Here is a 23,143-nt window from a genome sequence, read left to right as displayed (position 1 = left end):
TGTTTTATTGGTTTATTGATTGTCATGACCAGGTATTGGCAAGCTCTGGCCCATAGACCAGTTCAGCTCACTGGCTATTTATGAACGGCCCATGTACTAAACACATTCAAATAGTTGTTAAGTTCCTACATAATATCCTCAGTTTGGGCGCTTGGACTGCGAAGCCTAAAATATCTACTATCTGGCCCTTTTCAGAAAAGAATTGCTGACCTCTTGTCTAGACTCAAGAAAGTAATGGAGAAAAACTATAATAAAGATAAAACATAAAAGCGTGTTGTCTCTAGTCATCACATTTTGACTAGCACACACACACGCACACACACACACCACACACACACGAATAAAGAAATGTTCTTCCAGTATTTGAAAACTATTCTTAACTCAGCAAAGAAGTCACTTGTATTGCTGACAAACAAATGAAGTTCAAGCATAGTTCTTCATCATTTCAGTTTCTTGTAAAGGGAGAATCAAAAACATCAACTACATTTTTGTTGCAATTACACTCATTCATCAATTGCAATGCAAAAGTTAAGCAAAAATTAACTAGTTCAGCCAGGCACAGGGACTCATGCTTGTACTTCCAGCACTTTGGGAGGCCAAGGCAGGCGGATCATGAGGTCAGGAGATCGAGACCACAGAGAAACCACATCTCTACTAAAAATACAAAAAATTAGCCGGGCGTGGTGATGGGCGCCTGTAGTCCCAGCTACTCGGAGAGGCTGAGGCAGAAGAATGGCATGAACCCTAGAGGCAGAGCTTGCAGTGAGCCGAGATCATGCCACTGCACTCCAGCCTGGGCGACAGAGCGAGAGTCTGTCTCAAAAATAAATAAATAAATAAATAGTTCATTCTATGAGAATTAATTGGTTTTGTGAAATTTACAGTAAAAGAATAAAGAGTATATATTGTATACCTCATATGATATATTGTATATATCGTATATATCCTTTATTTATTTATTTGAGACAGAGTCTCACTCTGTCACCCAGGCTGGAGTGCAATGGCACGATCTTGGTTCACTGCAACCTCTGTCTCCTGAGTCCAAGCAATTCTCCTACCTCAGCCTCCAAAGTAGCTGGTATTACAGGCGCCCACCAACACACCTAGCTAATTGTATTTTTAGTAGAGACAGGGTTTTACCATGATGGCCAGGCTGGTCTCGAACTCCTGACCTCAGGTGATCCACCCGACTTGGCCTCCCAAAGTGAAGGGATTACAGGCGTGAGCCACTGTGCCCAGTGAATATATCATATATATTCTTTATATCAGTAATATGTATAAGTGGGTTTTTATGAGAATCTGTTATTAAACATTTACTGGCACACCACTGCTGACTCCCCTTATAATCAATCTGGGCTGCTCTTAGGGACTCACATGAATAACAGAATATGCTGGTAGTGATATTCTGAGACACTTCAGGTTAGGTCACAAGAAGAATTGCAGCTTCCACCTGAGACTCTTAGAAAACTTGTGGCATTCTCTTAAAACCTAAGTGTTGTGCTCTGAGGAGCCCAAGCCAGGTGACAAGTACCAATTGAATTCCACCATCTGAACACAACTGCAGGACACACTCTGAGCAATAACCCCTCAGCCAAGCCCCCTAAAAGCCCATAAAATTATGAGAGATAATGATATGTTGCTTTAAGCCTCTAGGTTTTGGGGGTGACTTGCTACACAGCAATAGATAACTGACACACCATTTTATTCTGGAGAGGAGACACTGAGGGGGTCGCTAATTGGGACCATTGCATCAAGATCTCAGGAATCCAAGGTTGGGGTATTGCAGTCCTGGTTTGTTCCATGCCCTTTGTGCAAAAACACACATGCAGGCATGTTGGGGGTGGGGCCTTAACAAAAAGGGGAAATGTTTATAATACATGTCCACATTTGCATATAAATCTGAATCACCTAACACTTTTCTTTACATGCATCAAATAAAATACCATCTAATGAAACACTAACTCTACCTATTTCACTCACTACCAGTCAACCACATTTGGGCTTCCTAGAATGGCATGCATCTCCTCCCACAGTTTTCTTCCTTTCTAGATCAAGCCAAATAGCTATATTTGTGGCTAGTGTCACTAAAGTTCCCTGCAGCCTGTTGATGGAGTCGTATCCTCATCATATCTTACTTCACTGTTTCATTCCCATTTCACAGTTGCCAAGGAGAGTCAGTGGGGATTTCTGGGACCTGAAGAGAGTTTATATCTGGGGAGGATCTATGTTTCATATATCCCCACCCCAATCTTCTCTACCTGCTCTATGTGAATGCATTTTTATCAGAGTGTTTCAGGGGAGGAGGAAGATCCAGAGCACCACCCCTATGCCAAAGAAAGCATGAATGCAGAATGTGTAGCTTCATGATCACTAAACCTTGGATCCCTGCTTGTCTGAGTCCATACAGGCTGCAATAACAAAACACCTTAGACTGGGTAATTTATAAGTAATAGACATTTATTTCTCATAGTTCTAGAGGCTGGGAAATCCAAGATCAAGGAGCTGGTAGAATTGGTGTCTGGTGAGAGCCTGTCCCTCACAAATGGCACTTTCTCACTGCATCTTCACATGGCAAAAGGGACAAATATGTGCCCTTAAGCCGTTTTATAAAGGCACTCATACCATTCATGAGAGCAGAATGCTCACGATCTAATCACCTCCCTAGGCCCCTACCTCTTAGTACTACTTCACTGGGGATTAAATTTCAACATATAAATTTTGGAGGGGCACAAACATTCACACTATAGCAGTGCTTATATAATCCCTGTTGCAAAATCATAGTTAGAAAAAGTACTCAGGTATTTTGCACCACTTAGGGAAATACTGTTTATTTACAGAGAATCATACCTACATAGACCGAGTTTTGTGATTCATTTAAGTCCATTTGAAATTGACCAATAGGTAAAGCAAAGAAAAGTTGTCAACAGAAACATCAAGTTGTCTCCAACTTGAGTTTAGCTGGAGATACAAAATAAGAATTCTGCCAGGTGCGGTGGCTCACACCTGTAATCCCAACACTTTAAGAGGCTGAGGCGGGTGGATCACCTGAGTTCAGGAGTTCGAGACCAGCTTGGCCAACATGATGAAACCCCATCTCTACTAAAAATACAAAAAATCAGCCGGGTGTGGTGGCAGGCACCTGTAATCCCAGCTACTCAGGAGGCTGAGGCAGGAGAATTGCTTAAACCTGGGAGGCAGAGGTTGCAGTGAGCCAAGATTGTGCCACTGTACTCTAGCCTGGGCAACAAGAGTGAAATTCCATCTCAAAAAAAAAAAAAGAAAAAGAGTTCTATTATGAGGCATTTCTAGGTAAAGAGATTTTGCAGACTATTTTTGGACATCTGTAGAAGGCACTACCTACATAAAAATTATAAATATTCTACATATTATCAGTTTCAGTCACTTAGTACAATTTTCCAAAGACAAAGTGCTGTTGCTGCTGATATGATAAATCATTCTTTACACAGGGATTTTTTATTCTTTCATTTCAGTTACATCTCATTACCAAGAACCACTCGAGGCTCAATAGGAACGAAAGTCCACTTTCCTGGGTCCATGTTTCACTCTTTTATCCTGCTAATGTCCTCAAGAAGCTAGGAATTATCAGTTCTAAATTAGTTTCAAATTGTAATTCACACTTCAAATGCCTCGTGCCAATTGACTGTTAAATCCACACAATCAAAGTTACCTAACCATATTTGTCATTTGCTTTAAATGCTTTTGGACTTTTTGACAAAATATGGACTGAGAACTCCTAATTCCTCAGTTACTCGGGGTTTGGTTATTTGGAATTAACTACAGTGCTCAAAAGTAATGTTGTTTTCATTTCAATAGAAAATCTCTACCACTAAAATTTTTCAGCAACTGACTGGGATGCTCTGTATTTTGAACACAAATTTGAAAAGGTTAAATCACAGCAAGAAAAACCAGAACACCCACATACTTGAATTCTAGAGACAGTCTGAGAAAAAACAGATTTTTCCTTCCTACACGATCTGTCCTATCCAATCCTTCGTTCCATAATCCTTTTTCCTGTTACTTTTCTCTACTTGACTTATCTTGCCAAATCTTCTCTATATCAGGCACCAATAATTAGCTTCACTATGGGCACCTAGAACTTGGATGATGTTTATAGTTCAACATTTTAAATGATTTTTTCAGGAAGCAAAGATGTGAAGACTAAGAGGAAGAAAGTTTGGTACAAAGAGTAGGGAAGGAAGAGTGCTAACCAAAGATTGCTTAAGGATGTCTAGGCTGTCTGACACCCTGAGTTTGAGGCAATGACTGACAGCTGATGACTCACCTTTGAACCCCTGAGTGGGCTCAAATTCTAATTAGTTTTGCATGCTGGCACCATGTCCAAAGCAGTATACACAGGGCTAGAACAGGACTGGCCTGGGATTTGGGTCCTGGCTCTGCAGATTAGAAAAATGATTTAACCTCTTTAGATTCCAATGTCCTTACCTCTAAGATAGAGATTATGGCAGACACTGGCTAATTATTTTCCAAATTGGTTCCTTCTCATGGGCACATCTATTAGATGACATTTTTCAGCCTCCCTCCAGTTAGATGTGATCATGTGACTAAGCCAGTGAAATCTGAGCAGAAGTGATGAGTGTCACATCCAGACCAGCATAAAAAACTCCACCCTTGGCCCTCCAAGCTCTTCTCCCTGTTGGCAGATAAACTGGAGATATCCTCCTGGGCAACCTTGGAAACCACCTGTTGAAGATGATCTCTGAATCACCCCTGGCCACCTGACTGGGAACACCAAATAGGATTGCTACATGAGCAAAAAAATAAACAATTTCTGGGTTGAGTCACTGAAACTTGCTTATCTGTTCCAGCTACTGGAGCTACCTTCACCAATACAGGGGTAATCATAGTACCTTTTACTGGGAGGATTAAGTGAGATAATGCTTACTCAATGGCCAGGTACACAGTAAGCACTCACGATCAATTGTCAACTCTTATTGTAGCAAGGAAGAGTTTACAGACCTGAACCCACAAAGAAATGGATGCACTCAGGATTTAGAACCTGGAGGAGATTTTTCACATATTTCTATTAGTTGGGCAAAATGGCTTTGAAAAGTCATCTTTTCAAAATATTTCAATATGCGAATCATATGCTCACCAATATGCTAATCAATATGCTAATGATTTACTAGTGATTTGCTGACCAAAATCAAATCATTCAAATATTTTGAAAAGGTGAACTGGTTCGAGACCAGTTCAAAACTAACATATGCTCCCCTAAGAAAGACTATGTACTCTTTCACAAAATGAGGGAGTTAAATACTCTATAGGTACTTTCATCTTGGCTTCTAAGAAACTCCAAGCTCAATGAAACATCACATTGTGTGCCTAAAATTGGTAAACCAGATTTCAGACTGGTGTGCTGAGTCTCAAATCCTTGGTTACCGTGGGTCACTTACGCTTCACTGAGGCCTGAGTAAACGTTCCCTTTTGTCAGGGAGGAGTCTGGCAGCGATCTTGGGAATTCATTCTGGTCTGTGCTCTGAATGCTAACGGAAAACGTTAGTATTTTCCCCTAGGTGGTGCTCCAAGGTGCAATACGGCTGGTAATCTCTGTGCAGGGCAGCCTGAGTCAGCGGCCTCTGAGTCACTTTACCAGGATGCATCCCAGGCGTCAAACAGCAGAGAGGCTGGTCATAAAGAGGTCTGAGGCCCAGAGCACAGCAGAACAGCCCAGAAACAAAGAGATAAAACAGCCCTGAACAATTCCCTCAGACTCCAGCTCTGAAGAAAGGAGATAAAAGTCCTCACCGTTCCTCATTTAAAGGAAATTGATATGAAATAAAAATGTGGGAGCAACAGATGAAATATGCTTACCAGGCAGCATGTTCATACAAGCAATCTGAAAATTTTAAGTTTTATTCTTTTAAGTTGTCTGAAAAATGACTACTTTCACAATAGTATACGTTAGGGGTTGAATTTTGTCCCACAAAAACTTTTATGTTGAAGTCCCAACTCTCAGCACCTCAAAATGTGACCTTATTTGGAAATAGGGTGGTTGTAGACGTAGTAAACTAAGATGAGGCCAGGCGTGGTGGCTCATGCCTGTAATCCCAGCACTTTGAGAGGCTGAGGCGGGTTGATCACTTGAGCTCAGGAGTTCAAGACCAGCCTTGGGCAACATGGCAAACCCCATCTTTACAAAAAATGCAAATATTAGCCATGTGGTGTGCACGCTTGTAGTCCCAGCTACTCATGAGGATGAGGGGGGAGGATCCCTTGAGCCCGGGAGGTGGAAGTTGCAGTGAGCCTTGATTATGCCACCGCACTATAGCCTGGGCAAGAGGGCAAGACCCTGTCTCAAAAAAATAAATAAAATAAATAAATAAACTAAGATGAGATTATCAGATGGGTCCTAATCTATTATACATCCTTATGAAAAGGGGAAATTTGAACACAGAGACATGCATAGAGGGAAGGGGATGTGAAGACGAAGGCAGAGATCCAGGTGATGCTTCTCTGCACCAAGAACACCACACATTACCAGCAACCCATCAGAAGCCAGGGGACAGGCATGCAGCAGATTCTCTCCCATAGCTCTCGGAAGGAACTTATCCTACCAACACCTTGATCTTGGATTTCTAGCCTCTAGAGCTGTGAGATAATAAATTTCTATTGTTTAAGTCGTCTAGTCTGTGGTTCTTTGTTATGCCAGCTCTAGCACACCAATATAGCACATACACAAGAATAAATCATACTGCAATTGATCATAATAAAGAGTGATCAAGTCAGTGCATGGCTATCATCCTTCCTGAGTAAAGATGCTAATAATGACTAACAGTCTTCTGGGAGATGCTTAAAGAAGGTGCAATAACATTTGGTGTCAGCAAGGGAACCATTAATGTACTGCCGTGAGCAACCTTGCTTCAGTGGCACTTCATTAGAATGAAAAGATGTTTCTTCCCCTGAACATTTTAATATGCTGCTTTAGTAGGGAGTAAACTAGACCCAAGAAGTATAATCATTACCAGTTCTGCTGGCAAGGGAATAACGGCAACGTTTGCTCTTTGATATCCATAAATTCTCTTCTGATGATCAAATCAACAAGCAACAAAAAAGCTACAAAGGATCAGATGTAACAAGAATCAACAAAGTGGATTCCAATATGTCATGTGCATTTCCCCACAAAATGCATGCTACTTTCACACTTGGAATGGCTTGGACGCCACGGGAAATGAGACTGCAGTTATCTTATTCCACAGTTCCCTGTGTAAGAAGAGCTGCCCCTCTGGCCATGCCTCTGAAAAGGCCATTTCTACCCATCATCCCTCAAAATCTCATCCATTCTGACTTCCTGTACTTCCTGTACTGAGCAAAGCATTGAAACTCTGTATTATTGTAATTAATTGCTTTTTTATGTATTTCATTCAGTAATTTATATAACAATGAACATTTGTGAGATAACTACAACGAAAATGAGAAACAAGGGGTTTAGAAGCTTTCTTCTTATCAGAGTGCCAGATAACCTATCTATTGAAGGCAGTGGTTTCTACCTCCCAAACTCAATGGTTCCCTCTGAAGATCATGCTGTGTAGGTCACAGAGAGATAAATCTTTCTAATTTTCTGAATATTTCCACCCAAGAAAATTAACTGGGTCATCAGCCGAATAAAGGCCATGACTTACACAACAGTAGAATTACAGCACTGCAAAGAACCATTGAAAATGCCAGGAATCTTCATTCCTATATCCCTGACATGCTGCAGAACCTACAGTTGATTTCTTTCAGCGACTACAGCTAACTACTTTGCAAAGCCTCTCACTCCATTTTTGGAGAGCGGGATAAGCATACTTTCTATAAATATGTGGGCCATTTTTTATCTGTTTGATGTCATCCTTCAGCCATAGTTGTCTGGTAGAAACTGGTTGGGAGAGGAAAAAGCAGACTGCCTTGGATGCCTAGCTAAGTGGCTTTGCTTTCCTAGCTGATTTATGTAAATCCAAAAGGAAATAAAAATCAGATAGCAAAGGGACAAACCAACAAGTATTAACTAAATATTTGTATTTACTAAGTATCTACTATGTGTCCATCACTGTTACAGAAAATTGAAGAGGAAGAGAAGTCAAAGATACCATCAGTATCCTCAATTAATTTAAAATACTATCAGACCATGATTAAATATATTAAACAAATTCAAAAGCAACAGAAGATCTAATGTAAAGAGTGAAGTCCTAAGTTGCTCACCTAGACTACATTTAGCAAGAGTTCAGAGTGTGGTAATAAAAAATAGTGAATTTGTAAGTTATCATGACACACCTTGGTTGACCGTGCTTTGGTGGATGAGCAAGATTCAGAAAGTCATACGAACTAAGGTTTCTTTGAGAATATACCTAGATTCAAAGAGCAATTATACAACTGTTCCAAAACCTACAAAATAAGATTGTGAAGATTCTGTCGATAATTTTTAAAGTGAGGTAAATGGGAATGAGAAAGGAATGATGAAATATAATCAAATATGAGTATGGATTGGGAAAATACCACTGCATCCAAGGACAATCTACAGAGAAAATTAAACTCACATTAACTTGGGAATTTTTCCAGCAGACAGATTGGATAACTGATTTGCATTTTTTCTTTCAAGGAAGATACAGGATGTTACTAAGGAGGTTTTTTTTTTTTTTTTTCCCACTTCTCAGTCATCTTTAATATCTCCATTATGCAAAAGTGAAAAGTTCTCATTCAGCCAATGAGAGTTTAAACTGTGTACCCTTCTTTTATATACAAATGTTCTTCTCCTCCAGGATCATATAACACTTCCAGAGACGTGCTTAACCACCTGATTAATTACTGGACCTCTGTAAATTACTTTCAAGATTAAGATGATTATTTTATCACTTATTCTACTTGATAGGCATTTACAGTTTAACACATCTGACAAAGCCATTTGCATACCCCTATAATATAAATGGAGGTACATTAAAGCTACAGTTAGTCTGTAATATTAATAGCCTTAAAATAATTTGCTAATTACAGACAGTTCCCAAAGCAATTACAAGACATTCTATGTTAATTTAGGAAGGAATTCCAAACAAGGCATTTAAAATCTAATAAGATGCCATTAAATGAAGGAAGACAGAGGAGAGGGGAAAAGAGAAAGAAAACCCTAAGGCTTGAACTAGTGGAAATGATTCTCAGAGCTACTGACCCTTGCAAGATCCATGTTTTCCTTGGGTTTTTAGGCACAAAGCAGAGTTCTAATTGATGCTGATTATATAGTTACTACATCACAAATTGAATATATTTGTTGAATTGATTCACATCAATAACTAATCATATGGAGCATTTATCAACCTGAAAGTCCATAGAAACAGTTGAGTCAATTTATCAAGTGCATACCATGAGAACATGCTCTGTAAACTGTGAGGTGCCACCAAACGTCACAGTCTGCCTCCTAGTTTTCATACAGATTTATAAGCTGAATTACAATGCTTATAAACTGGAAATAAATTTGACAAAAAGATCACAGAAAAGAAAGCACCTGGCTTGCTCTTGGGTTTTCTGAGGATGTAGACACCAATATGAGTGCCTGCTATTCCAGAGAAATACACACATTGATATAGTCAACATCACCATGAGAAAAAGAAGAATAGGTCGGGTGCGGTGGCTCACACCAGTAATCCCAGCACTTTGGGAGGTCAAGGCGGGTGGATCATTTGAGGTCAGGAGTTCAAGACCAGCCTGACCAACGTGGTGAAACCCTGTCTCTACTAAGATACAAAAATTAGCCAGGAGTGGTGGCAGGCACTTGTAATCCCAACTACCCGGGAGGCTGAGGCAGGAGAATCACTTGAACCCAGGAGGCGGAGATTGCAGTGAGCCAAGATGGTGCCACTGCACTCCAGCCTGGGTAACAGAGCAAGACTCCACCTCAAAAAAATAAAAAGAAAGAATAGTAACATACAATTCTAAAAACCAAAAGACAAATTCCTATAGAGCATATTTTATCTCCATAAACTCTACCTGAGAGCTAAGTGCCCAACCAAACATAGATAACCTAATAAAGACAATAAAACAGTAAAGAAATACGCAGACTTCTACAAATGCACAAATGTGCCTCTATAAAATATAGTTCCCATTAGTTAGGGTTAATTAAGATTAACATATAAGTCATTGAAAACTCCCAAAGTAGACAAAAGATAATTCACCAAGGAAACACACAAAGACAAAAGTAGCATTCGCTCTGAGCCACTCAGTTAACAGATTGGAAGGAGGTTCCTTGTTAATTATTACTTGAGTTGTCGCCATTGATTACCAAAATGGCATGCATCCGAATAGTTTTGAAGATCAAAAGACAATCTGTGTTTTTTTTTTTTTTTTTTTTAAGAAAGTTCTATGAACAATACAGGGTGGTACACAGAAAATATGGAAGTGAATCTAATCACACATATCATAATTTCTATTAAACAGGTTAAATATATACCCACATCTGAGTGTTTGTGTTTTAGGCTTTGTTTTACTGAGATGAATGAAAGAGCATTCATCTTGAGAATTTTTCATTGACTTAGCATAGTATTTTCACCCAAATAATAACCTGCCACTATATTCCAAGTCAAATGTATCACAAAGAAGCAAAGGACTACCATGGACTTATCCAATGGAGAGAGTTACATTCCAGTTGCTCAGACCGCAATTGTGGGAAACTGATCATTGCTAAAAAAGCATTCCCACCCTTACCTCAAGGTTCATGCTCACAGTACTAATGGCCACTTTTATTTCTCCATCAGACAGTTCCTTTAGATCTTTCAACATTGTCTGTTCAATACTTAAACCTGTGGATGACAGGGAAAAAAAAAACCACTATGTTATAATTGAGGGAATTTTTCTGTGTGTAATATCAAGGGATTGTTTTAAGAATTTACTCTGTAAATTTCATTCTTTTCCCCTGAAATGTCACTTCTATCCACAATAAACACACACACACACACACACAAACACACTAAGGCAATAATCACATCACGTCTGCATCAGTTAGGATCCCAACAGGAAAAATGCACCTCTTTTGCAGCAAAAGAAGATGTGTTAATGGCAGGACACTTACAGAGATGTGGGCTGGATGAGGAAGTGAATAAAAGATGATGAGGCATCCAGAGGCTAGCAAAGGGACCCAGAAAGAAAACAGAGATCTGGAACTGGAGAAGACTGGCTGCGGAAACTTCCACCAAAGCAGGAAGAAGGCAGAGAAGATCCACTACACTCTCATTCTTCTCCTTGTCCCCATCCCTACCTGTTCCTAACTCTTTCCATTGGTCAAACCCAACCAGAAGCCAGTGTTGTGGGAGCCCATAAGATTAAATACTTAGGGGTCCCCCTGTGGAGCCCCAGAGCAGACAAAGGCAGGGAATGAACAGGTGGAGGTGGACAAATGAAGAAAAATTAGCATCACAATGCAAACTAGTTAAATAATACCAAACAAAGCCAAAACTGGCTTTCAGGCTGCGTTTAGGTAAGCCCCCATGTTTTCTAGTATAATTTCATTCAAAATGCACTTTATAAATGTGACTCACAAGACTATCTTAATTAAGTTGCTTACCCTCCTAACAGGCTCTGACAATAGGAGTTATTAAAGTCCCTAATTAATGGGAGTAATAATTCAGAATGGCTAAATTATCCAGAACTGCATAGTTGTAGTCAGTTGACCAATGGAACTCAATGAAATCTATCACAGTAAAGCAGCAAAGGATCTGGCTTGACATTTAATTCTCACACTACATTATTACGTCTGATTAGGCCTACTCTCTTGGGAGGAAGATCTATAATAAAGCCTAGTAAAGCACTGCATCCTTCCCAGATGTATGTTAAGGCTTCAGAGACCACTGCTTACGCTACCCACTTAGAACACTCTGTCAATCACAGTAGCATAGGGGAACAGACAGTTACTAAATATGTTTCTTTGACTCAAAGATTGAAAAGGCACAATCTTTCACAATGCAGCATAAAATGATTTATTGAAGACATTGTGACATTAAAAGTTTGGTGTCATTGTGAAAATGAATGACAAAACGCATTCCCTTGTGCAGCACACACACACGTACACGCACATCTATGCATAGGTAACAGAAGGTGCAATGGACACTGCGAAGGCCCCACCCCATTTCCTCAAACTTTCCCATCCCAGTGCACCCAGCATGATGCTCCATCACCAGCACCTGCCTCTCTGTTCCTGAGGGCTTTCCTTGGCCACTAGAGCCTATGCTGGAGAATTAAAGCCCTCTGGGATTGAGTAGCCCACACTCTTCCAGTGGTCTGCTGGTAAATGTTTAACAGCCAGTAACAAATCCTGATTTGTAGTGTTCGTCAGTTTCAGGGATCTAAATACTCCTACCATGGCTGATCTCAAGCTACCAATCCAAAATCACCCAACTCCCAAAATTCCTGAACATTTAACCATCAGCTCCTGGAGCCCAGATGAGCACACCATTGCATCCCTCAGGTGGGACAACCCTGAAGTACGAGTTTACCCTCTTTCTCGTGGTGTCTGGTGGTATTAAGCTCTGGTTTCCCATGGAGCCAACCTGCTTGCTGAAGCATTCCATTCCCTTATCAATGTTCACTGGAACCACCTCCCACATAAACCACTTTGCCTCAGGTTCTGCCCCTCCTGCCCCTGGGGACGGGGTTCCTGAACTAAGAGAGAAAGTTATGTAATTCAGTGTTTACATCTTAAAGACATATAGGCTGGGTTTAGGACTGGCCTGGCCACCTGCCGGCTGCGTGTGTTTGGTGTTGGGAAAGCAATGAAGGCTTTCTGCACTTCAGTGTCCTCCCTCATCTGGAGACTGGGACAACAAAGCACTGACTCTTGGGGTTGTAATGAGGATTCAGCAAGATCATCCTTACCAATCTACTCCATCAAAACCTATATCAAGTAGGTATCCAGTGAATTATAGCCATTTATTATTGTAAAATAGTTGATCCAGGAAATTCACTGTCCTGACAAAGCCTAGACACTGACAATAATTTCATCAACGTAGCCATCTTCTCGCTCATTTCCTTCTCAAACTAATTGATTTATGAAATCTCATTGTGCTTGATATTGCTCCTTCCATCTTCTCAAAAATAGAATCCCGTCAGCACAAGGACTGCATGCAGTGATGCACCTGAGATGTGCACTAGACACGTGAATTAACCACACATCTAGGCATGAAGGCCTCAGAGTAGAGGCCACAGTACAAGCTGTCTGTTTCCAGGGGAGCCAACATTATGTGCCTGAAAACCTTCCACCAGCACAAGCAATAGGAAGAAAGTGAAACACATTCAAATGTACCTTCTCAGTCAGGCATGGTGGCTCACACCTGTAATGTCAGCACTTTGGGAGGCCAAGGCAGATGGATGACTTGAGGCCAGGAGTTTGAGACCAGCCTGGCCAACATGGTCAAACCCTGCCTCTAGTAAAAATGCCAAAAATTAGCTGACTGTGGTGGCGCATGCCTATAATCCCAGCTACTTGGGAGACTGAGGCATGAGAATTGCTTGAACCTGGGAGGTGGAGGTTGCAGTGAGCCAAGATCATGCTACTGCAATCCAGCCTGAGGGATAGAGCGAGACTCTGTATAAAAAAACAAACAAAGAAACAAATATACTGTCTCAGGCCTGATAACACTTCACACCACAAACCATCCCTACTCATGAGGGACGAGAGAGCTGGGAACAGTCACTCACCCTGAGCACTGAACTGGGTCTCCTGTAGGACGTTGATGATGTCCTCTCTTGGAGGCAAGTTAGGAAATTTTTCTTCCAGGACAGAAAGAATTTCCTCCTGCTTCTCTGAGATCTTCTCTGATTCCATGGTCATCCACTTGAAAAGAATGCTACCTGAAAGGTATGAATAAAAATGCTCTTAAAGCTTTCCAGTCAAGCCAGAACAGGGGCCAGCAAAATCAGTGTTTCCTGGCCTCTCAATCTAAGCTTTCCATTCCTGTCCCTCACCGGGACCAGGGTCCTCCACATGTAACATTCAAGAGCCAATTGTTAGAAAACAATCGAACCATCATCCAGCTTCATTATTCTCCAAGTGCTGCTCTCTACAACTTAACTGACCCTAGCATACTCTATGGTACAGAATTCATAGATGAAGGAAAAAAATGTGCAGCTTCCCCCAACCCCACACAAACACACAAAAAGATACACATTGGTCTTAAGTGATTTCAAAAAGGAAGTTAGTGGTAAACTATTTAAAAGTCTAATCAGCCTTATTTCCTTTAAGGGACCACACAGAATGCTGTTTCCACTCATTATATTATTAATTTTACATACAAACTTCTTCCTTTTCACACTAAATGAATGTATAATCCCACTGTCAATAGCTGAGGAATCTGACAAGGTGGTTAACCTGACATCCATTTCTGATCTCCCAAGCATCACACACAGTTTTAAAGTCATTTACAATTATCTAATTATAAGGACTCACATGCCCGGTCTAAATCACAGGTTTAAATTACAAAGTAATTTTCCAGTATGAAGGACCTTGCACAAACTCCTGTGTCTTCTGTGGATAATCTCATCTTGAAAGGGAGGAGTTAGTACCCCATATGTACTCTTACTCTTCCCCGCATTCCAAGCCCAGATTAACACAGAATCGCCATGGGAGAGAGAAGTTTCGCTTAATGATGAATGATTAAACTCTCTAAAGATCCCCAAATCTCTTGACTAATCAAGGTACTACCATCTCTGTTTCAGTGTAGCCTTAATACCAGTCATCGGGGAGGGAAAATGGAAAATAAATAAAAGAGGAAAGAAGGTAAAAGGAGAAATAAAGTATCCAGTGAGGGAAAACTATGGTACCCAATCCAAACACAGGGCCTGAGACCTACAGAACCTAGAGATGAGGTCTATGTTTACCATCAAACATGCTGGAAAGTCCCAAGCAAGTCATCCGGCCTCTATTTCCAGTTTCCCATTTTTAAAACAGGAATAATACTGCTTTCCCAGCTCATAGTGTTATACTAAGCATCAATGAATGTAAATATCATAAAGAAAAGTAAATATTGCTAAATATATTTAAAGCATGTCTTCCATTCATTCTCTGACAAACAATTACTGAGTGCCTTTTATGGGCCAGGCACTGTGCTCGATGCTAACAACTCAAGATTAGACTAGAGATAACCTTGCCTCTTGAAGCTCACAGGAGATTAAAGGTTACAAATAAGTAAGCACAGACATTTTCAATAGCAGAGAATAAGAAATATTCTGGGTGAAATACATAGTACTCTGAATCTAGGCCAGAATTTAGGGTTCAGAGGAGTCTTCCTAGACAGTTAACCTGAGCTGAGTTTGAAGAATATCTAGGGACTCCAGGCAAAGGCAAGAGGGAGGTCATGATCCAGAAAGAGTCTGTGCAAAGGCACTGAGGTGGGAGGGAATTGGACCAGTTCAAGGAATAGAAAGCAATTAATTACAGGTAGATAGTACAATTTTAGCAAGGGAAACGTTGAAAAATCAAGTTGGAGAGAGAGAAGAGGCCAGACAAACTTAAAGGCCGCTTGTAAGGCCCTTCAGTGTAAGGACCATTCTTATATTTTATATTTTAAGAGGGATGAGGAATCTTTAAAGAGTTTTAAGTAGGGAAAGCAACATGCCCACATTTGTGTTTTATAAGAATCACTCTGGCTATCACATAGAGAAAAATTTTGATAAGGAATATGGGGAGGATCAGTAAGGAGGCTGTTTTGGGTAAGAACAAAGGAAAGAACCATTCAGTTCAGCACACAGAACTGAACAGATTCCACTTCAACAGTCATTTGATGGTGGAGGGCAGCCAGCTGGATTTGGTGTATAGCCTGTGGTCTGTCAATCTCTGACATAAAACTCACACTATAAAGATTATTTTTCTGGCTGGGCGCAGTGGCTCACGCCTGTAATCCCAGCACTTTGGGAGGCTTAGGTGGGTGGATCATCTGAGGTCAGGAGTTTAAGACCAGCCTGGCCAACATGGCAAAACCCCATCGCTACTAAAAATACAAAAAATTAGCTGGGCATGGTGGTGGGCGCCTGTAATCCCAGCTACTCGGGAGGCTGGGGCAGGAGAATTGCTTGAATCCGGGAGGCGGAGGTTGCAGTGAGCTGAGATCGTGCCACTTCACTCCAGCCTGGGAGAGAGAATGAGACTCTGTCTCAAAAAATAAAAATAAAAAATAAAAATAAAAATAAATAAGGCAATGGTAAAAATGAATTTCAGAAACGATCTTCATCAGCCTCTCACTCTGATAGACTGCTTGTACTAAGAACAAGGATAAAAGCTAGATCAAGTTTTTAAAAATCTGTGAAAGTATCACAGAGTTACCCAAGTAACTGTCTTGGAAACTCAGGTCCTGGAGAGAGGGTAAGTACAGAGAAGTGAGCCCAACATTTGGTGTTGCTTTTCCTCTTGGGGTATTTGCTAATTCATAAGTGATAAAATAAACCACTGGGCTGAAAAAGTTTGCAAATGTAACAGAAGTTTAACAGCCTATGGAGACAAAAACTAAAGTTTAGAGCCCTCTGCAGAAAAGGAGTCTTAGCTAAGTAACCCGGTTTTGAGACGGGACCCCTAGAGAGTTACATCCTAGGACAAGGGTTGGAAAACTACAGTCTGGAGATAAAATCTGGCTAATTGCCTATTTCTATAAATAAAGTTTTATTGGAACACAGCCATGTTCATTAATTCGCTTATTGTTTATAGATGCTTTTGTACTATATTGACGGAGTTGAGTAGTTTCAACAGAGACTGTAGGCCCATAAAGCCTAAAATATTTACTATCTGGACCTACACCAATCCCTGCCCAGGGAGAAGGGTGAAGCAAAAATTGGTCAGTCTTCCTGAGGACCGAAATCCTGATTTGAATTGGCTTAAGCAGAGAATAGTTTTTTTATCTGTTACTCTTCTAACTGTCTTTGGGGTGCAAAAGTAAAACCTCTCAAGAGCAAAATAATTTTGTCATCTCTAGTCTCATCATCTGTACACTTTTCATATACACTATTCAGCCATCCATAACAAACTGCCAATCATAAAGGAAATAGAAGAAATGACTGGAAACTCTAGAAGAATAAACTCATGAGGAAAAGAATAGAAACAGAATCAGAGGGGATTTTAAAAATAGCTGAAGAATTACAATAGAGAATTAGAATCTGTAAGTAAAATAATCAAATGAAATTTTAAAACTGTCAATTTAATAACTTAATTGAGAACTCAAATGTGTTTACAGCAGATTAGACACATGGGGTAAAAGATTAGTGAATTAGAAAATAGGTCAAAAGAAAATAACCATACTGAAGCATGGAGAGAAAAAGTGATGAAAAATACAGAGATGAGCTTAAGAGAGATGGAGAAATGGAGCAAAGTCTAACAGATAGGCAGTAGTTCCCCCTTGGAGAGGAGAGAATGAAACTGAAGCAATATTTGAAAAGGCAATTGGTATACTAATTTTTCAAAATTAATGAAAGACATTACTCAAACATTAAAGAAAAGCTATGGGTTGGGCGTGGTGGCTCACACCGGTAATCCCAGCACTTTGGAGGCCGAGGTAGGTGGATCTTTTCACGTCAGGAGTTTGAGGACAGCCTGGCCAACATGGTGAAACTCTGTCTCTACTAAAAACACAACAACCAGCCAGCATGATGGTGGGTGCCTGCAATCCCAGCTACTCTGGAGGCTGACAACAATGACTTGAACCTGGGAGGCAGACGTTGCAGTGAGATGAGATGGTGCCACTGCACTCCAGCCTGAGCGATACAGCGAGACTCAGTCTCAAAAAAAAAAAAAAAAAAAAAAAAAAGAAAAAGAAAAACTATGAGCCCAAATCAGGATAAAGACGAAGACAAACACCTCTAGGTGCCTGATAGTAAAACTGCTAAAAAAAAAAATTACAGAGAGGAAAAAAAAGAAAAATTAAACCAATCAGAGAAAAAAGGGCATTAAAAGTATGACTGACTTCTCAATTAAAATGATGAAAGTCTAAAGACAATGGAATTCTATCTTCAAAGGGCTAATATAAAATAATTGTCCATCTAGAATTCCATACTGAGCGAAAACAATTTTTTTTTTTTTTTTTTTTGAGACAGAGTCTTGCTCTGTCACCCAGGCTGCAGTGCAGTGGCACAATCTCTGCTCACTGCAAGCTCCTCCTCCTGGGTTGACGCCATTCTCCTGTCTCAGCCTCCTGAGTAGCTGGGACTACAGGCGCTCACCACCACACCTGGCTAATTTTTTATATTTTTAGTAGAGATGGGGTTTCACCATGTTAGCCAGTATGGTCTCGATCTCCTGACCTCGTGATCCACCCGCCTTGGCCTCCCAAAGTGCTGGGATTAGAGGTGTGAGCCACCGGGCCCAGCCAACAAATTCTAAAAAAAGGCAAAATAAAGGCATTTCAGAAAGAAATGAAAAAAGCTGAAAGCATGTGTCACAAGATCTACACCAAAAGAAACAGTAAAGGCAGAAGAAAATTATCCCATAAGGAAGCAAAGAAATGCAGGAAGAAAAGAAAAACATTGGATAATGTAAACATGTGGGTAAGAAAAAATTCAACATTCATTGTATAAAACAATTACAGTAATATTTTAAAGAGTTTAAAATTATAGTAATATTTTAAAGTTTAAAATATTATATATGGATGATTAAAATATATTTTAGTAGTAACAAACTGAGGAGGGGCTAAGTAGAGAGAAGGTGTTTTGGGTTCTTAGATTGTCAGGGAAATGATAAAATTATCAATTTATACGATATTTTAACTGTATGTTGTAATTGCTATTGTAACCACTAAAAGAATATAAAAAACATTTATTTAGCATATAGCAGTAAAGAAATGAGAGAAGAAGAAGAAAATGTGTGACAAGTAGGAAACAAACAGCAAAATAATAAATTTAAACCCAGATGTAACAGCAATTACATTAAACACAGAGACAAAGCACTGCGATTAAAAGATAAATAGTATCAAACCGAATTTGAGAAACCAAAATGACAATATACTGTTTACCAGAGCACACCTTAAATATAATCAATGGAAGGTTGAAAGTAAAAAGATAGAAAAATATAAACATGCAAACACCAATCACAAGAGAAAGTTGGTGTAATATGCTATCAAACAAAACGGCCTACAAAACAAGAAGAATTACATGAGATTAAGACAAATATTTCTACATTAATAAAGGGTCAATCCTCCAGAAGATACATCAATTCTAAATTTGTAAGCACTAACAGCATAGCTTCTAAATATATAAAGCAAAAACTGAAAAAACTAGATGAAAATGAGATAAATACACAGTCACAGTAGAAAATTTTAACACATCTCTCGCAGCAGCAACTCTAAGAACCAGCAGGAATAAGTATGAAAAAATATAGAACATTTGACCACCATGAGTAACAAACTTGACCTAATTAACATATATTAAATTGTTATCAATAGTGGTGGACTATACTTTCTTTTCTAGTACAAATGAAACATTTACCAAAATTGACCATGTGTTGAAGCAGAGTTCAAATTCTAATAAATTTCAAAAGGTGGCCACGATAGAGTTACAGTCTGTGGCTACTTGAAAAATAGTCTAAAAACAATAACAAAATAAAAACAATGCACTTCTAAATAACTCATGGTAAAAGAAGAAATCACAATGTAAACCAGCATACATAATACTTTCAACTAACTGAGAATGAAAATATGATATTTTAAATCGTGAGATTCAACTCAAGTTGTGCTCTAACGAAATTTTATACCCTTAAAAGCATAAGTGTTAAAAAAAAAAAAAAAACTACACATTAAATTCACCTAAAAAAGGTAGAGGGACAAATATAATAAACACAAGACAAAAACCTAAAGATGAAGGAAACAAACACATATGGAAGAAATCAATGAAACAAAACTTTGATTTCTGGAAAAATCTAATATAAGTAGTTTTGAAAACAACTCAAGAAAAAAAGAGGAGAGAAAGAAGACAATGTTTACCAATATTCATAATGAAATCGTGATATAACTACAGATTCTATGGACATTAAAAGATACTAACAACTTAATTTTAATAAGTTTTAAATTTTAGAAGACACGGACACCACTGGGAAAATTCAACTTGCCAAAACCGGCAGAAAAAGAAATAAAAAATCGGAATGGTTTTATATTTATTTAAAAATGAATCCATAGTTAAGTCCATAATTCCAAATATTTAAGAAACGTTAATTTTACACAAATTATTCCAAAGAATAGAAAATGAGAGATTTCCCAAAAGTCTAAAGACAATGGAATTATATCTTCACTTTATGAATTTTATGAATCTAGCAAAACCTTAATACCAATACCTGATAGGACATTACAAGAAGGAACAGAGGCAAGTCTCTGTCATAAACATAGATGCAAAAAAACTTTTTAAAAAATTAGTCCCAAGTCAAATTCAACAATTCATAACAGGATACTGCATAGCCACCAAGTAGTTCTCTCCCAAGAATCAAAGGACAAATTAACATTCAAAAAGCAATCACTTATAATTGACCATATTAATAAAGAGGAAAAATCCTATGATCACCTAGATAGATAGATATCAAGTAGTAAAACTACTTCAGAAAATCCAAAAGTTAACCATTAAGTGAAATCAGTCAAGTAGAAATAGAAGACAACTTCCTTATTTGATGAATGGCATTTATAAAAACCAAATACAGAAAGCAGACATCACAGTTAATTGTGGAATACTGAAAGGCTTCCACTTCAAATCAGTAATGACACCAAGGTGCCGGGTTTTTTATTTTATTTTATTTTATTTTATTTTATTTTATTTTATTTTATTTTATTTTATTTATTTTTTAAGATGGAGTCTTGCTTGGTCACCCAGGCTAGAGTGCAGTGGCTGCAATCTCAGCTCACTGCAACTTCCGCCTCCCAGGTTCAAGTGACTCTCTTGCCTCAGCCTCCTGAGTAGTCAGGATTACAGGCGTGCGCCACCACGCCTGGCTAATTTTTGTATTTTTAGAAGAGACGGGGTTTCACCATGTTGGCCAGTCTGGTCTCGAACCCCTGACCTCAGGTGATCTGCCCACCTCAGCCTCCCAAAGAACTGTGATTACAGGCATGAGCCACCACGCCTGTCCCCAAGATGCCTATTATTGTTATTCTTATTCAACACTGCACTGTGAATCCTAATCAGAGGGCAATAAGGCAAGCAAAAGAAGTAAAAGTATAAAGGAAAATAAAGAATAAACACTGTCTTTCCTCATAGATGATACAATTATGTGTGTAAAAAAAGCTCAAAGAATCTACAAATGAGCTCTGCATAGTAAATTTAGCAAGTTTGCTGCATTAAGATCAATAATACAAAATTACCTGTATTTCCATAAATAATCACAAATAATTAAAAATCAAAAATTTAGAAATGCAATAGAATCAAAATATTAAATACTTAATGTGCCCTGGCTTACAGTCAAACCAAGAATCCAATTTCTTTGATTTGGGGATCTTATTTTTTAAAGACATAAAATGGAAAGGCAATATTAAGAAATTAATCTAACAGATACTACATTAAACAGAGACCTACAGAATAATTTAGTGAAAACAGACATCTGACATTGGCTTACAGTTAAGTTTGACTGGACTATTACAAAGGAGATGATATACTGATAAAAGTATGAAAACTAACTCAGAAAATTGCTCATGATACTCTGAGCTATTTTTACTGCATAAGAATGGCTACAGCCCAACTTTATCCCAGGAACACATCTATGGCAAATTTTTCTACCTTACGTTAGAAACCCATTTAATTACAAACTTATTTTTCTGCATCATGACTTACAGCAGCCAGACACACCTCTCAGCCAATTCAAATCTATTCTTGTAGCGAGCATTGACCTAACTTACAGCAAATTTTGCAGAATGAAAGAAATACTGAAATCCATAACGACGTACCCCAAAGTGTCCCAGCTATTCATAGGCAGGGTAGAGGGAAGGAGCGATTAACAGCAAGCAACAGAGAAAGCAATTATGAGGAAATAGTAACAAACACTTCGTTCTATTAGAAAAGAAAGCAACCACAATATTCTTTGCTCAAAAGAATGGAGAAGTGAAGGACCTCTTGCCAAAAGCAATTGCAGTACATTAATATTAAACATGACTAATGAAGTCAGAAATTGTTTGGGGAAAACGTTCAACACAGTAAAGCCAAATTCTGCATGATAAATTCTTAGCAGAAAAAAAGGAACTTAAATCTTTTTTTCTTTTACCTAGGATTGGTGTTTTTCATATTGAAACAAAAAATTAGGGAATGAATAGCAGAGAGGAAGTGGAGGGGGGGGACAGTAGAAGGAAGGAGAAAAAAGAAATACACCTTGTTTACGTTTTTGTCTGAAGAGGTATAAAAAGAAGCCTATTAACTGCCTACTGTTCCCATAATTTAAAATGTCTGAATTTAAGAATAAAGATTATCTTTGTGTGACAGAAGAAATAGTGAACACTCTGAGGTTGAGGAATCATTTTGGTTTTATAACTAGCAGAAACAATCACTTCTTCCCCCTTCCCCCACTATCTTCTTCCTAAGTGAAACAGCCCTCCCTCTTCCTAAGCAAAACAGGCAATGTAATTCCCTCGGGATTTTGTAACCATTTCAGGAGAGAGATGATTCACTCTTTGGGCAAGAGAGAGAAAGAAAAAAAATATATATTTGGCTCTCTTCCTTTCCTATTTGACCTCCTTAAAAGGATCTTTTTGAAGCTGTTAATCCAGGCTACTAAAATAGGAAGCAACTATTCTTTATTAAAGGTCAAATGAAACTACCAGTAGGAAGGAGAGAGTTTGTTTAAATTTTTAAAATCTGGGATATTAGTTTTTCACTTAGTCCTAGGCTGAGAACAATTGCTCTTCTTTCTCTCTTTGTCTTGTGGCTCCTGTCAAGGCCTTACACAATTAAAAGTGAAAGGCCATTTGGGTAAAGTATGGTTTTGATCTAAGCATGCCTGGTAATCAGTGGCTGAAATCTCATTGCCAGCTGGTTCCCAGAAACACACACGCACACAAATACAAATGTGCACGCACACAATCCCCAATGTGATGATTCAGCAATTTAATGGATCTTGAATTTGGCAGTAGTCCTCTAGCACACATCTCGGGGGAAATAAAAGAATACAGGTTGAGGAATCTGGTGGGTCTGTAACTGTTCGCTT

At 38.9% G+C, this 23,143-nt stretch overlaps 1 protein-coding gene across 1 annotated transcript in view; it reads right to left on the bottom strand.

Moving 5' to 3' along the window:
- Positions 1 to 23,143, bottom strand: part of PRUNE2 (prune homolog 2 with BCH domain) — a 296,911-nt gene that overhangs the window by 198,851 nt on the left and 74,917 nt on the right. The window contains 2 exon segments of the mRNA XM_030919141.1: positions 10,711 to 10,805; positions 13,696 to 13,848. Of these exon segments, the coding sequence (XP_030775001.1) occupies positions 10,711 to 10,805; positions 13,696 to 13,848 (248 nt within the window).

This window comes from Rhinopithecus roxellana, chromosome 16 (assembly GCF_007565055.1).
Source record: "Rhinopithecus roxellana isolate Shanxi Qingling chromosome 16, ASM756505v1, whole genome shotgun sequence".
Taxonomy (NCBI): domain Eukaryota; kingdom Metazoa; phylum Chordata; class Mammalia; order Primates; family Cercopithecidae; genus Rhinopithecus; species Rhinopithecus roxellana.
The sequence above is the reverse complement of the archived record's forward strand: the minus strand, read 5'-3'. Positions and strand labels throughout refer to the sequence as shown.